Below are 15989 nucleotides of genomic sequence, written 5' to 3'. Positions count from 1 at the left end.
CTCATCCACCCAACCCTCCCCAACCCATACCCCTCCACGTAACACACAGAGATACAACACGAGGCACACGGAATTAGCTATTGCCAGTTGGATAGAAAGTGTCACGAGCAAGCCAGCCACAAGAGAGGTGGGGGGTGAGGAAAAGCCCACTTAATGTCACCATTTTATACTTCATTTCACACAAACTTCACAACTAAGACACATTTTTTCATTACAGACTCTCAATCCATCAAAATCAACCCTTAAAAGAAGCAACAAGACCACAACAAATGTCACAACAACCTTGAGAAGTCCCCTCCTCAAACCCACACAGCGACAGCCAGCAAGATTTTTACACATAATTTTAATTACCGTAAAGCAACATTCAGGCAACGGATCGTACAATATCTTACGAAAACGCTACCCATTTTTATTCCCAAGGTGACACTCAAGTCCATGAAAATTCCAGTGAGAGCACGTACATTAGATATTACAGACTAAATTACACAAAACAACCAATGTCATCACAAGTTTTTAAAGCATGTCAATCATGTTTTCATCTAATGTATAATGTTTGTAAACTTAAGCCTTTTTAGACAGAGCAATTGTATGCAAGCTGAATTTTTTTTATATATATAGCACATGTAAACACAATTCACTAGTCTTAACTATTCACATCAGCTGGATGTTTCTACAGAATGTATCATACACATAAAAATATTTTTTTAGTTCAAATAATTCATGTCAGCTTAATCATTTTAAGTATTTTATTATTAAATAAAATCCAGGATCCTGGCTATTTTGATTTTAGGTGGTAGGAACAGTGGCTGAAAATGCTTAAAAATTAGGTGAAACATGTCCCGCTTAAGACGCAACAATAATATAAAACTATGTATGTAAATCAATAAAAAAACATAATGTATTGAAAAGGTGGACTCTCAAAAAAACATTCTTTTAGAAAGGTATACGTTGCTCAACACAGACCCAACAATGAGATTTATAACTTATAACCTGTATATTGTAAAGAGGTGGAGAAAATAATAGTTTAAAAAAGAGTAAGTCACAATAAAGTGCATAATAATTATGGTAAAAAATTACAAGAGTTATTTAGTATCGAAGAACTGTATATTTTGAACGGGCGGTGGCCAGGAGATAAAAGGGGTAATTTTTACTTATGTAACAGAATTGGGAGGAAGTGTTATTGATCTAGTACTGTGCTCAATGGAGGCATTATCACTCATCAAGTGGATAACAGTTGAAGGATGGGAAGAATCTCATCGCTTACCCTTAATAATACTTCTATGATATGATATGGCGTATGGCTTTTAGTGCCGGGAGTGTCCGAAGACTAGTTCAGCTCGCCAGATGCAGGTCTTTCTATTCGACACCCGTAGGTGACCTGCGTGTCGTGATGAGGATGAAATGATAATGAAGACAGCACATACACCCAGTCCCCGTGCCATTGGATTTAACCAATTAAGGTTAAAATCCCCGACCCGGCCGGGAATCGAACCTGGGACCCTCTGAACCGAAGGCCAGTACGCTGACCGTTCAGCCAACGAGTCGGACAATAATACTTCTGATAAGTAGAGTTTGGATTATATCTATATATACAAAATAAGAGTTTTGTCTGTACATTGCTCAGAATTTAAAAAGGAAGGTATTTCTGTATCGGTCATGTCCATAGCAACAAGGAAATGCACTTTTTAATTTTCTGTAATGTCTGTCTGTCTGTCTGTCTGTCTGTCTGTCTGTCTGTCTGTCTGTCTGTACACGCATCACGAGAAAACGGCTCAAGAGAATTTAATGAAAATCGGTAAAGTCCGGGAATAGGTGGCTACAATCTAGGCCATAAATAATCTTATTCACGCTGAGAGAAATAGTAGTTTAGGGGAAGGCCTAAAGTTTAATTCTCAAATATTTGTTATTAGTGGTCCTATCTTAATAAAAATTGGTATGTAAAATCCGGGAATAAGTCGCTACAATCTAGGTTATGAATGAGTCGTCTGTTTGCAAAACCGGCCATCTCCAAATGGTTAAATTTTTCAGAAGACCGAAAAAACGTATAAAATCTAAATAAAGAGGTTTGGAATTATTTGTATTTGCTTTATCACTTATAAATAGCATTGTAATGAATGTTACAGAATACCAATGTTTTATTCATATAATTATTTGAAATATTTAAAGTTCAAATTTGGAGATGGCCGGGTTTGCACCAAACTAAAGAAACTGAAGGAATGAAAATGCACAGAAAATGCTTTATTTAAAAGTTAACTTAAAAAATTAATGCAGTATAAAAAGCCAATGTATTTACACAAAATGAACCACAATTAAATTAAAAAATTAAACTTTAAAAAACATTAAACATTAGAATAAACGTTAATGCCATTGTCTGCACTGTGCTCACATCCATCTCCCTCATCTTCTGGGTTGTTGTGTGGAAGGTTATTGTAATCAGTGAGTTCTTTGTAACACTTAAGCACTTCAACATTTCTCCACTGAGTCCCAAAATGTTTAGTCAACAGAGATTCAACATCTTTTGCCTCATATTGTTTATTTTACCAGCATGTATAACTTTTGGATTCATCATCAAAACATTTTTGCCTTTCTTACAAACGCCTAATTTTGTTCCAACATCTTTTCCGTGGTTGGGTTCACCTTGAATTAACACTTAATTGCCTCCTTTTGGTTTGGTCAAAATAAGCCTTTTCGCAGTAGAAAATTTGAAGTGCCATTTCCCTGCAGGCTTGAAAATAGAAATACATTCTGTTTTCCAGTCAAAGTCGGGAACATTATCATCTTTTCCTGGATGAAATAATTTGCCATACTGAGAAAGAACATTATAAAATTCCTCAGGTTGTATTAAAGTTCCTATTTTCTTTGTTTGTTTTTCAATGAGCCCGAAAACTCTATCGGAAGGTAAAAATGAATGGTCTGTCACAGGAAAAATTAACTCAATTTCCTTAATGATTTTAGGTGCCTTTGTGACAAACCAAAAGGAGAGTACTGATATCATAACAGAATTTTTGTTCTGCCCCCCACATCCATCAGCAAAACACCTTTATAAAAAAAACATTGGACATATCAGTAGTATTTAGCTTATGATAAAGCGCTTTTCTGCCCTTTTTCTGGCCCTTTCAGGTGTCACTTCATCAACCTTAGTGTCCATTTTTCCCAATATAATTATAATAGCTACACAGTTCCAGCTGTTCTTTCCCGCACAATTGCTCTGATTGCTCTGCCCTCTAGCGTTAGAGGAGATGGCCGGTATTGCAACTCATAACCATACGCGGACGGCCGTGTTTGCAACTAACTCAAAGTTTTTATGAAGTAAATAAGCTGGATGGAGGCCAAGCTTGCAGCTAATAGTTTACTACCTTGTGTAAAAGTGGACAGAGAACACATTCAGCACAAAAAGTGGATTTCAATTTTTTTTGGGAGATGGCCGGTTTTGCAAATAGACGACTCAAATAATCTTATTCACTCTGAGGGAAATGGTAGTTTAGGAGAAGGACTAAAATTTAATTCTCAAATATTTATGTTATTTGAGGTTCTATATTAATGAAAATCGGTATGCAAAGTCGGGGAATAAGTCGCTACAATATAGGCCATAAATAATCTTATTCACACTGAGAGAAATGGTAGTTTAGGGGAAGGCCTAAAATTTAATTCTCAAATATTTGTTATTAGTGGTCCTATCTTAATGAAAATCAGTACGAAAAGTCGGGGAATAAGTCATTACAATCTAGGTCATAAATAATTTTATTCACGCTGAGTGAAATGGTAGTTTAGAGGAAGGCCTAAAATTTAAGTCTCAAATATTTGTGTTATTAGTGGTCCTATCGACAAATACTACATAACTAAAGTTATATAGTATTAAATTTCTGATCATTTATGTCTTATACATTTTTACCGTACTGGCTACGATAACAGAGATATTCATGAATTTTGATTTTTGTTGCTAAGTCCATATCAGCGCCGAGTCATGAGAAAATGGGTAAACAGAATTTAATGAAAATCGGTATGTAAAGTCAGGGAATAAGGAAGTACAGTCTATGCTATAAATAATTTTGTAAGACGTCCTAATATCACAGAGTCGAAAGAAAACTGAATGTGAAGGCTTACAATACAGAAAGCTCATAACATTGATCAACAATAACATTATACTGACCATTGTTTGTTGTGATGTGCTTTGTGTGTCTGTTGCAACTCATCTCCGATAGATATGATTACTGTTGTATACCGAGTATTTGTTTCTTAATTTGCTTTACGTCGCAATGACACAGATAGGTCTTATGGCGACGATGGGATAGGAATGGGCTAGGAGTGGGAAGGAAGCAGCCCTGGCCTTAATTATGGTACAGCCCCAGCATTTGCCTGGTGTGAAAATGGGAGATCACGGAAAACCATCTTCAGAGCTGTCGATGGTGGGGTTCGAACCTACTACCTTCTGGATGCAAGCTCACAGCTGTGCGCCCCTAATTGCACGATCAACTCGCCCAGTCATACTGAGTAGAGGCAGCAAACTATCGATAGTAATCGCCATCGGTATTTTCCGATATTATGAGCTCTACTATTGATAATAATCGATAGTTTTCAGAAAGTGGAACGAATTATATTATGCCTGAAAATAGAACATTTATTGAACACAATCCACAAAAAATAAAAGAACAGTAGAAAGCATAACTATTTCATGCTATGTAATTTCTGAAATTCAAATCGGAATCACTCATAAATCTCTTCAGTGGCACGTCCGAGACATTCTCGGGCTGCACGCGCTTGCCCATAACGTGCCCGCCCGAGAAATTCTCGTTCATTTTGCGATCGCCCGACATTTTGCGGGTATTGTAATATCTTTGGCAAAATGTTTTACAGCATTCTCAACAGATGGCAGGAGAGTTTTCAGTTGCCTTCATGAAGTCTTTGACCTAAAATGTGCCTTATCTTCTCTCGCCTACGTACAGTCTCTAACAACATATAAATCTCATTTTTTGTCCCGTATTGGCATCAACTCAACTAAGGTTAGGTTGAATGGGGAATCCCACCTTCCAAAATGCTAAATAGTCTTTCTGCCAGCACTGAAGTTGCAGTTACGCAGAGATACTTAAATGCACACCTATGAATTGGAACAAACTCCTCACCAGTTAACTGCAAACAGATGTATATTTCTGTTAGCGCGAAAAATAAGCCAATTAGGGGGGAAAAAAGAACTATCGTTGACTATCAATAATAGGCAACTGACTATGGATGTATGACGATAGTGGTCGCTATCGATAGTTTTCCGCCTCTAGTGCTGAGTATAACAGCCTGCCTGAATATTGATGGGAAATAGCTGGGGAGATAGATAACTTTCTTCTTTAGCATGCCATTCCTCTGGTTCATAAATTTTCTGATACTACTGGTACATAACAAACTGGTTCATCAAAGCATGCGAGCTATTCAATCCCTACTCTGAGGTACTGATTGGAATTAGCAGTGTGCATATTTAACAAAATAATGGCAGAAGAGTGTTTATGGCTGTCTGTGGCTGTGTCATTCCAGCACTGGATCTTTGGACTGTTAGATCAGCACCGTAGTACTGTTAGTTAAAAGTGAGAAAATGTGCAGTTTTTCATTTGATCGAGTATTTTATATGATAACATTTCTTTTAATCGCTACTTTCCTACTGACGTTTTTGTAATGGCCTAAGTTGACTTCAGTTAGGAAAACCACAAAGATAGTCTTTCTGAGAATCCCGTAGTGAAGCACGGGTACATCAGCTAGTGTAATACAAATATGAGAAATATGTACATAAATATGTAGCTAAAATTAACAAAATATGTAGTTAAATATGTAAAATAATAAAAAAATATGTCATTTAATATCTAAGCTTTATTTAGTATTCTTGTACACAGAAAAGAAAAGAAAACCAAAAAAAAGTTAAAAGTGCAGATATTCAACATCTAATTTTCATTTGGGGGTGCAATTAATAACTAAATATTTTTCCAAATTTTCTACGGTCATCAAATGCCTTCCGTCTGTTAGGATGTTCTTATATACAGAAAAAGACCTTTCAACTTCACATGAAGTCACTGGCACGTATTTTGAATGAGGAATGATACTGGATGATACATTCTCATTCTCAGGAAGCTGCACATACTCACCGGTAAGTACTTGGCATACATTTGAAAAATATTTGTATCTTGGGTTCTTTTTCAATACATCATTGAATTTTACTGAAACACACTCACCGATTGCTCCCGGCAAAACACTCAATTTACTGATTGCATCTTCCACTATAGACACAGATTCAATAGAGGGGCAGTCCAGAAGTTTCCAGCTTTGTAATGCTGTTCGGAATCCAACTAAAATGGCTTGTGATGTATGCAGTCGATGAAACCACCTTCAAATCTTGAAAGGCAATCATACACTCACGCACAGACACTGCATTTTCGGGAAGATATGTTCCCACCACTGACTTCACTGCATCAAAATTTTCATTAAAGAAGTTCACAGCTTCTATCTACATTCCTCATCTGGTGATCAGAGTCTATGGAGGTGAAGGCACACCTGGTAGCAATTTCTTGTAGCACTGCATGCTATAGGGAGATTTGCAGAAAACTTTTCTTTTTCTGATACTAAACCATTCACCAAAATTTATGGTCCCAGCTACTCGATGTAATCCATGTGCAAAACATGTGAAGTGGTCCATACTGGGGTTAAACACAGACAACACAACCGCAGCTTTTAGCATCTGAGTAGAGTACCAACACGTTTTCTTTGTTAATCCCTAACTCTTTAAGTCCGTTGTTGATGAATCGCAAAACTATAGCATGATTTGTCTGTTCCAGTGGTATACAGTAAATTAAATAAGACTTATACAGAGCCTCCGGATCCAATTTACTTGCTAGGAGATTTGCAACGAAACGACCCAAGGCATCGATCGACTCGTCAACGGCAATCCATATGTCTGAATCGCCAAGTTGAGCTCTAATCGTTCCCATCGTGTCAATGTAGCAGAAGTTCACATAATTTTCCGGAGCGTTGATTCATCCAGAATACTGAAGTCGCAATATTTTCGTAGGAATCCTTGAAACTTCGGCATCCAAGTTCACACCTGATATGTCTGCCGTGACCATTGTCATGCACAAATCTTTATTAAATTCACTGGTTTCTTGTAGCTACATATATGGGAACAGAATATGTAATTACATATAATCTGGGCTCTACTGATAAGTAAGGAGGAAAATATTGTGTTGTTTCTTCAACGAAGCACGTTTTTTTTATTTCTCACATGAAGATCAGTTTTTAAACGCTGTTCTAATTGTGACTTCATGGAGCACCCAGTACATTTGTCACACTCTCTGCATACCATCACTTGTAATGGCTTCATCAGTCAAAATCAAACCTTTTAACTTTGACGCTAGTTTGGATGCGACTGGTGCCATAGCGATTCACTAACTGCGACTCAGAATATGGTTTGAGCAAGTGTTTCCTTTCAAGGTTTGTTTTTGCCAAGCAGTTATCCCATCCGAAGGGTAATTTTTACTTTGTGTCTTTCTCCGTAATAGCAGTGACATATCATTGACTCACCCTTCACACTGTGCCGTTACTTCATTAACATAGTTAAGGGATGCAATTCTTTGACAGAATACTTCACTTTAAATTATTAAATTATTTTTAGATGTTAGAGACGTGCAGGCTTTTTAAAACTATTTTCGAATGTTTTAAATCAATGTAAAATTAGAGAAAATAAGAACTGTGTTTTCTTTCAAATATTCAATATCCTTCAAAATATTTAAAATATGTAATATTTATTAAGATATTTATTATGCATCGAAATTGTAACTCCAGGGTATAAAGGCTACAAGTAATAGTTATAATAATATTTGCTACCATTGTGTAACCACCTAATTACACACCAACACAAATTAACACAGAGAGACATGATAATAATATGTATGAAATTGAAACCATACGCACATTAAGCATAGAAAACAGTAACAAACAAGTTAATCAACATGACGACTAAGAAAGGATAATTGGGAAGCGACTGGGAACCATATCCAGGTGGTGAAAGGTATTGGCAATGCTGAAGAAGCTAAATCAAAGGAGATTCTAATTCCATAAGTTTACTTAACAATTTATATTCAAATTAGAGCGCAAATAATCAAACAAAATACCTTTAAAAATTGAAAATGGTATTTAAAAATAATTACAATTTACCCCAAGGGTAAAATTTTACTTATTTAGCTTTAGGTCTGAAAAAATGAAATGTCGTATGGCTTTTAGTGCCGGGATATCCCAGGACGGGTTCGGCTCGCCAGGTGCAGGTCTTTTTATTTGACTCCTGTAGGAGACCTGCGCGTCGTGATGAGGATGAAATGATGATGAAGACTACACATACACCCAGCCCCCGTGCCATTGGAATTAACCAATTAAGGTTAAATCCCCGACCCAGCCGGGAATCAAACCCGGGACCCTCTGAACCGAAGGCCAGTATGCTGACCGTTCAGCCAAAGAGTCGGACTTTAGGTCTGAACGTCTCACACAACGTTCCACTGTTCGTGGCAAAACATTTAAATCACATAATACTGATGAAAGAAAAGGAAAGTAATATTATACAGTCATGAGTATGTACATGTAAGAAGGGGAAACAACATATAAAATATACATCCTAGTGCAGGGCACCTTTAGGAGACAACCCCCTCAAAAACACTTCTGAGAAAGGGTGCCCGTCCTAAATGGGAATACACTAAGATGAAATGGGATAAATGAGACAGTCCCAAGGGGAAATTTACATTTTACGATTACATCGAAAGGCGTTGAATATCTAATTTACAAAATCAAGAAAAGAAATGGGAACTGTTTTTTAACACAACTCTGATATGACTTCCCGGTAGGCTAAGTCATTTAACTGAAATTTTGGTGATTGAAGGAAAAAACGGGTAAGCTCCGGCAAAAGAAATTAAATGGAACACTACATTTGAAGATAACCTGAAAGATGAGAAAAAGCTAAGTGCTTACCTCTTGGAGGGGCCAAGAAGACCCGTCCCCTGAAGAAGGCAACCTTTCCCTTCACTGGTCAAACAGACAAGACGGCTCAGCAGGGCTTCGCGTAACCCACGAGCTCTCCTCCGTAAATTAGGAAATAGTAAAACGACCAATGAGCGTCCGTATTTTCCTTTGTCCACCAATCACAATTAATTTTATAATGACCAATAGGGGGCCAGGAATAAATTCTGATAAAGAACATCGAGTAGCATCCAGAAACTTCGAAATTGATGCAATATGATGAAACCGGAAACATTCCATCCCGATCTGGCGCGTGTGGTATAGGGTGTTTCCTAATTATTACATCTACTTCAATTTTTCACAACAACCAAAACATTTTAAAGCCCTATCAAAATTAAATAATTCCAAAATTCATACACAAACAATACAACCACTAAATAAATACATGATATAAAATTCCCCAGTCTATCAATTTTAAATAATCACTACAGCAATATGTAAAAATATGTAACTTTAAACTCATGGAATAATGGTCATTTTAGTGTGATTTGCCGACATTTTAGCGTTTCTTGTAGCTACATATATGGGAACAGAATATGTAATTACATATACTCTGAGCTCTACTGATAAGTAAGGAGGAATATATCGTGACTTATTATCACAGAAATATTAAAGAGAGATAATTGCCCCTACTGGGCAAGTGGCTGCGCGGCTTGGGTCACTTAGCTATCAGCTTGCATTTGGGAGATAGTGGGTTCGAACCGCACTGTCAGCAGCTCTGAAGACAATTTTCCATGATTTCCCATTTTCACACCCGGCAAATACTGGGGCTGTACCTTAATTAAGACCACAGTCACTTTCCACTCCTAGACATTTCCAATTCCATTGTCACCATAGGACCTATCTGTGTCAGTGCGGCGTAAAGCTAATTGTAAAAAAGGAAAAAATGTAAGTGCACAAATATACATGCATAGACTTCAAGGGAGAACTTTTGAAATTATTAAGAAATTACTACTGTAGGAATAGGACTAGCGATTGAAAATAATGAAGTAGATGAGACAATCAAGGTCATAGAAAATATCGTATTGATAGCTGGACAGAAGATGCATGTGCAGGGAATAAGAATAACAAAAAATAGTGGGTGGTACAATGAAGTACCGGTATGCAGAAAGAAAAAGACAAAAGTAAAGAGTGCATTAGAAACATGCAGGAAGGCTTGAAACAAGAATTGCATATTGTAGTAAAAGAGCCTAGAGAATTATTGGTAAACACAGAGGATTTGTGGCAGAAAAAAACAAGCTGATAACCTAAATAGAGATTCTAAAAATAAAGACATTAAGAAAGTATGTTATAGGATATATCAGATCTGTAGAAAAAGAAAAAAAGTATAACACAGGAAAACATAAGTCCTGGAGAATGGATTGATCACTTCAAAAATCTGTTAAGTAGAGAGGATAGTTGAAAACAGGATGTAGAAAAGATGGGTTTTTTTGAGGGGACTGGAGTGCACTCTGCCTAATTTAGATAAGAGGCATCTCAGGTATCAACAATTAATTTTGGAAGGAAATAAGTAAGAATAACGTTATCCTTGAAAGCATAGGTAAAATATTCAACAAGATTTTCGATGGAGCAAGATTCCCAAAAATATGGCAAGAAGGAATCATTTGCCCTATACATAAGAAACATGGTGAAAAATAAAATCTAAGTATCTACAGATGGATATCGTTGTTAGATTCACTAACCATGATATACACAGGGATACTGGCAGAACGACTAACGAATTTGGCAGAGGGGTGCTCGATCTTGTCAAGACTCTAGTCAGGATTCAGAAAGGGTAGGAGGACAAGTGTTAACATAATGTTAGTGAAAACAATAATGGATAAAAATACGTGAAGAAGAAAGGGGCTAGCTGCACATTGCAGGAATCATTTTAGAGAAAGCTTCTGATTCAGTTAATAGACAATCTTACATGTTATAAATCTCATGTTTGGTCCGTATTGAAAATTTACAGTTCAACAACAATAAAGGTGTTTTAATTTAATCCACCTATTCAATACTTTTATTTTCACTTATAGTGGTTACATAAATAGACTCACAGTTAAATGGGACATGTTTCACCCTCAATTAAGGGCATCTTCAGCCTAATAACAATCATCAAGAGTACAACTAATATTAAAAGTGGAAACTAAAAGTTTAGCCAGTTATTAAAATTCGGGACATAAAAATGTGAAAAATGATACAATATATAAAGATGCTAATGGAAACACTGTCAATGATTAAACTATAATCTTGTCGGAGACTAAAACTTCTTCCATTAAAATTCCAATTAAAACAGTTCATTTAAAATGTTAGTGGAAAACCAAAGTGGTAATAATATAAAGCCAACGACATGAGGGCGTGAACACAAGCATAAACATGATTGTCATAAATACAATATGTCCAAGGCCTCTGATGAAATTCGTCAGCATGAAGTGAGACAGAAGCATCAGTTGAAAAATTGTAAGTGGCCCTTAGCACCGGTAGGTAATACTATTGGCTGAAACCTTGCCAGGAAATATCAGTAGATAGTGAAATAATGTTTTCTGTAAGAGAAGGAAAAATGAAATAAGAAGTTGAACGTAAGGAGAGAATTTGGATTACATAAATTGAAACAGATGAGGACTTACATGTTAGTTGAAAGTTGTTATTTGTTATCTACTGTTGTGTTGGTTGCTGCCCTTCTGTTGGCTCTGAGTCTGGTGTTGTAACTGTGCTGCAGAGGCGGCAGTGAACTCGGAGGGGAAGGAGTAGGGGAGTGTGGAAGGGAGGAGAGGATGGGTGGAGTCAATTGTGACGAGGCTGACAAAGGGGCGGAGTCAACCGTATTGCTGGAAGTAGGCTTAATATCTGTAGGTATAGGAGGAGTATTAGAATATGAAGAATTAAATATATTAGGTATCCTAAATTTATTCGAATTAACTGACTTTAATAATTTCGGCATTAATTCATGTAACATACTTTTACTGTCCGTGGTTCCATTAAGATTCTGTTGCTTATTGTACGTCTGATCTAAATAGATATATAAACTTTCTAATTCATTCAACATTATCCCTTTTTCTATGTTTCTAATTATCGCTAGGTCTTTCTCTATGGATTCAAATCTGTGACCAGTCTCCCTCATATGCAAACTCACCGCTGAGTATTTCCTATGTTTTTCCGCGTTAACATGTTCCATGTATCTTGTCATGAAACTTCTCCCAGTCTGTCCAACATATGAAAAATTACACTGAGTACATTTGAGTCTGTATACTCCCCAAATAACGATTTTTATCATAATTAACTTTTCTATGATTAAAGAATATTAGTATTAGTAGTTCTAAAAGTTATATTAAAATTATGTTTCTTGAATACGTTAGTAATCTGGTGTATAGCTGGATTATTAAAAGTGAATGTATCATACTCAGTTTTTGGTTTTTTCCTGGTATCAGATTTGTGGATAACTTGTTCTTAATTTTATTGATTAATTTGTTGATCATTTCTATTTTGAAACCATTTTGTTTAGCGAGGTACCTAATATAATTTAATTCTTTCTTCAGATTTTTGGGAGATAGAGGGATTCTAAGTGCTCTATAAATCAGACTGTGAAAAGATGCTTGTTTATGTGAATTTGGGTGTAAAGAAAAATTGTTTATAGTTGTAGATGATTGTATCGGTTTTCTAAATATTTGGAAATCAAAAGTGTTAACCTTACGCGTAACTGTTACATCTAGAAAATTCAATGAGTTATCGACTTTTAACTTATTTAAGATTTCATGACTATTAGTGTCATCTTTGTTTATGATTACAAACGTATCATCTACATATCTCAACCATGAATCAATTCCTTTAGTTTTTGCTATTATTTCATTGTGTTCGATTGAATCCATAAATATGTCGGCAAGGATGCCCGATATTGGGTCACCCATTGCTAATCCATTCTGTTTATAAATATTATTGTTAAATGAGAAGTAATTAATGTATAACACAAAATTTAACAATCTAGTGAATCTTCTACTTCCATTTTACTAAGATTACTGTGTTTACAAATATTATCATGAATGATATTAACAGTTTTATCTGTCGGAATATTCAGGAACATATTCACTACGTCATACGAACACATCATCTGGGTTGGACTCATGCCAAATTTAAGCAAAATGTCACACAAGTCAATGGAATTTCTTAATGGTTGTTTATTATTAATTTTTTTTTTTTTTTTTGCTATTTGCTTTACGTCGCACCGACACAGATATGTCTTATGGCGACGATGGGACAGGAAAGGGCTAGGACTGGGAAGGAAGCGGCCGTGGCCTTAATTAAGGTACAGCCCCAGCATTTGCCTGATGTGAAAATGGCATAGCATATCAGCACCAAATGAAACATCAAAGTAATGGCTACTGGGTGGATGAGGTGTAAAAGCTGCTAGACAGTATACAAATGGGGTATTATAGGTAAGGAAATTTATCAAGGGATGACAGAAGATTATGTACCAAGGTTGTTCAAGGAGTGAAAGGAAGACAAAAAAATAAAGACAGATTGTAATAGGAAGAGAACACTAATAGAATGTTGGAAAATAGGTGAAAATATGACAGTAATGACTCATATGATAACAAAAAGGGAAGGAAGAGGGATAATTTGGTGATTGATGAGAGTATACAAAAATAAAGGAATAATGAAAATCAATGCATTTTAAGCAAAAAACATGGAAGTGCCACTCTGTTAAAAGACTGTAAAGAATTGAAAAAATCAGATGGGAAAGAAACAGATGAAATTGGAAATGAACTTGAATGTGACATACTTGCAAAGCTATTAAATAGAGTGTGGAAGAAACCAGGAAAACCAGCAAAATTATGTAATATTATCTGAGGAATATGGGAAAAGAAATCTAAAGAAAGCAGAAACAGAGAAATGGCATGTAGTTAGAATATAATTGACTGTATAACTTAGTTGTAATCCAGGAAATACCTTAGAAGACTAAGATTGACCAAATTATAAAGATATGTCCAAGTACTATTCATAGAATTGTACTGTATTAGTAAATTATTTCTTGTAACACTTTGTTAATTTGAATATCTGTGTAATTTTGAAATACTAACAGTACTAATTTCAGTCTACATTCTTACCAGTGGTGGTACCTCTGGGCTTGTATGGTTCTTCATTGAATGACTTTTGCTGGTCTGTTTAGTAGCCATACTGTTGTTCTGAAGTTTGTCATTGCTTGGGAGTTCTATGCTGTTGGTATTACTGAACTCTATTGATGCACTTCACCCTCCTTGAGCCTCCCAATTATTGTACTTTGTGTAAAATCATTCACATATTTTCTGCAGACCATTTAGTTATTTGTTGTGCACCTGATTGTTATAAAAGGTGTTTCTTATAAGGCCAGCCATGCTGCAAGGGCACTTTCTGGCCTGATGAGGAAAGCCATGGCAAACTAAGCTCACTGAACAAAAAGTTAGTGACCCCCAGAAAAATCATTACAAGCATCATTTAATACCGTTTAACTCTGACTCTGGACTTGATAACTGCTTGGATTCGGTTAGAAAGTGAGTCCACAAGGTTGTGCGATTATGTCACACTCAGGTTAAGCCACTCACTGACGATTTGATCATCTTGAAAAATCGATGTATCAATAGCATACTTATCATGAAGATGTTGACTGCAAGGCAACACCTTATCATCCAGAATGTTTAAATAAACATGCTGGTTCGTGTTAGTGGTCACCTCAATGAGCGGGCCCAATCCATGATACGAAAAAGAAAACCCAAGATATCACATACCCACCTCCGACTTGAACCTGACCTTGCACACATCCAGGATGAAATGCTTCATTTGGCCTTCAGTGCACTCGACTACATGCGTCATTGGAATACAGGCAAAAATGTGATTCTTCAGACCACATTATGTTCCGCCAGTCAGTTACTGTCCACGATCGATGATTTCTAGCCCATTGAAGACTCACAGCTTTAAGTGCCAGTGTGAGCAATAGCCTCTTACAAGGTGACCAACTCCAAATGTTCATTGCATGCAGTTCCTGTCGCAATGTCCTCTCACTAACAGGTTGGGATGGACCTTCATACACAGACTGCAGCAATTCCTGTCAGGCTTGGAAGTGATTTTGATTGACAAGCCGTGAAAAGTGTCTCCAGTCCCTCTCAGTCAGGTTCTTCTTCCGACCACAATTCTGACATTGTATTTCATGGCCACGTGTAGTAGACCACTGTTTGTAGACACGTTGAACAGTCTGCTGCGAAACACCAACAAATCCAGCAACTTCACGCACCGTATGGCCATGGGCATGGTCAAACACGATTACCCCTTTCTGCCACTCTGTCACATCCTTACATCTACCCATGTTGACATACACTGTTTTCTTGAAACCAATGTCTCACTGATCACTACTGCCTTATGCTCATAGAGAGGCAGTGCACGTGCAGTTGAGCACAGGACTCACTCGCTGCGCCGTTTGTACAGGTTTAACGATCCATCTGTGCATGTGCTCTAAGGTGACTCATTTTTTGTCCGATGAGCTCATCTTTCTCCTCATCTTACGCAACAGGAATGTTCACTGTATATCAGCTCCAATTCAATTCCTGCTGTTGAACTGCACTCTCACAAAGTGTCCTCAGGTTAATCATTTCACATGTTCTTGTGCCTGCTTTGTTTTTCCTGTTCCCAAACAATGTCTTGAGTAGGTTTATACTTAGTTGTAACTACTATTTATGAGTTTGACATATTTCCTTTTACATTTCATGCATAAGTTGTGCACACTGTGAACTGTTATGCTATACTTTGTGAAAAATAATAAAAATATTTTCAATAGGCTTTCCCAGAACTAAAGTTCAAGCAGAAGAACTCCACAAGAAGACAGTGATAAATGCTGCTCTGAATCTGGCTGTGCCTTTTGATGTCATTATAAAAAGAATTCAAGAAAGGTGGATTCACCCTGCAAGTGGACGAGTGTACAATATTTCCTTTGCTCCACCTAAGATATCAGT

General features: G+C 36.6%; 1 protein-coding gene across 1 annotated transcript in view; it reads left to right on the top strand.

Annotated features, from left to right (window-relative positions):
• Ak3 (Adenylate kinase 3) overlaps window positions 1-15989 on the top strand; it is a 127840-nt gene that overhangs the window by 95144 nt on the left and 16707 nt on the right. Inside the window, exon 3 of the mRNA XM_067139283.2 lies at window positions 15815-15987. Coding sequence (XP_066995384.1) covers window positions 15815-15987 — 173 coding nt within the window. The remainder of the gene's footprint in view (window positions 1-15814; window positions 15988-15989) is intronic.

Source organism: Anabrus simplex, chromosome 2 (assembly GCF_040414725.1).
Source record: "Anabrus simplex isolate iqAnaSimp1 chromosome 2, ASM4041472v1, whole genome shotgun sequence".
Lineage (NCBI taxonomy): Eukaryota > Metazoa > Arthropoda > Insecta > Orthoptera > Tettigoniidae > Anabrus > Anabrus simplex.
Note: the sequence above shows the minus strand (reverse complement) of the source record. Positions and strands in the feature narration are given on the sequence as shown.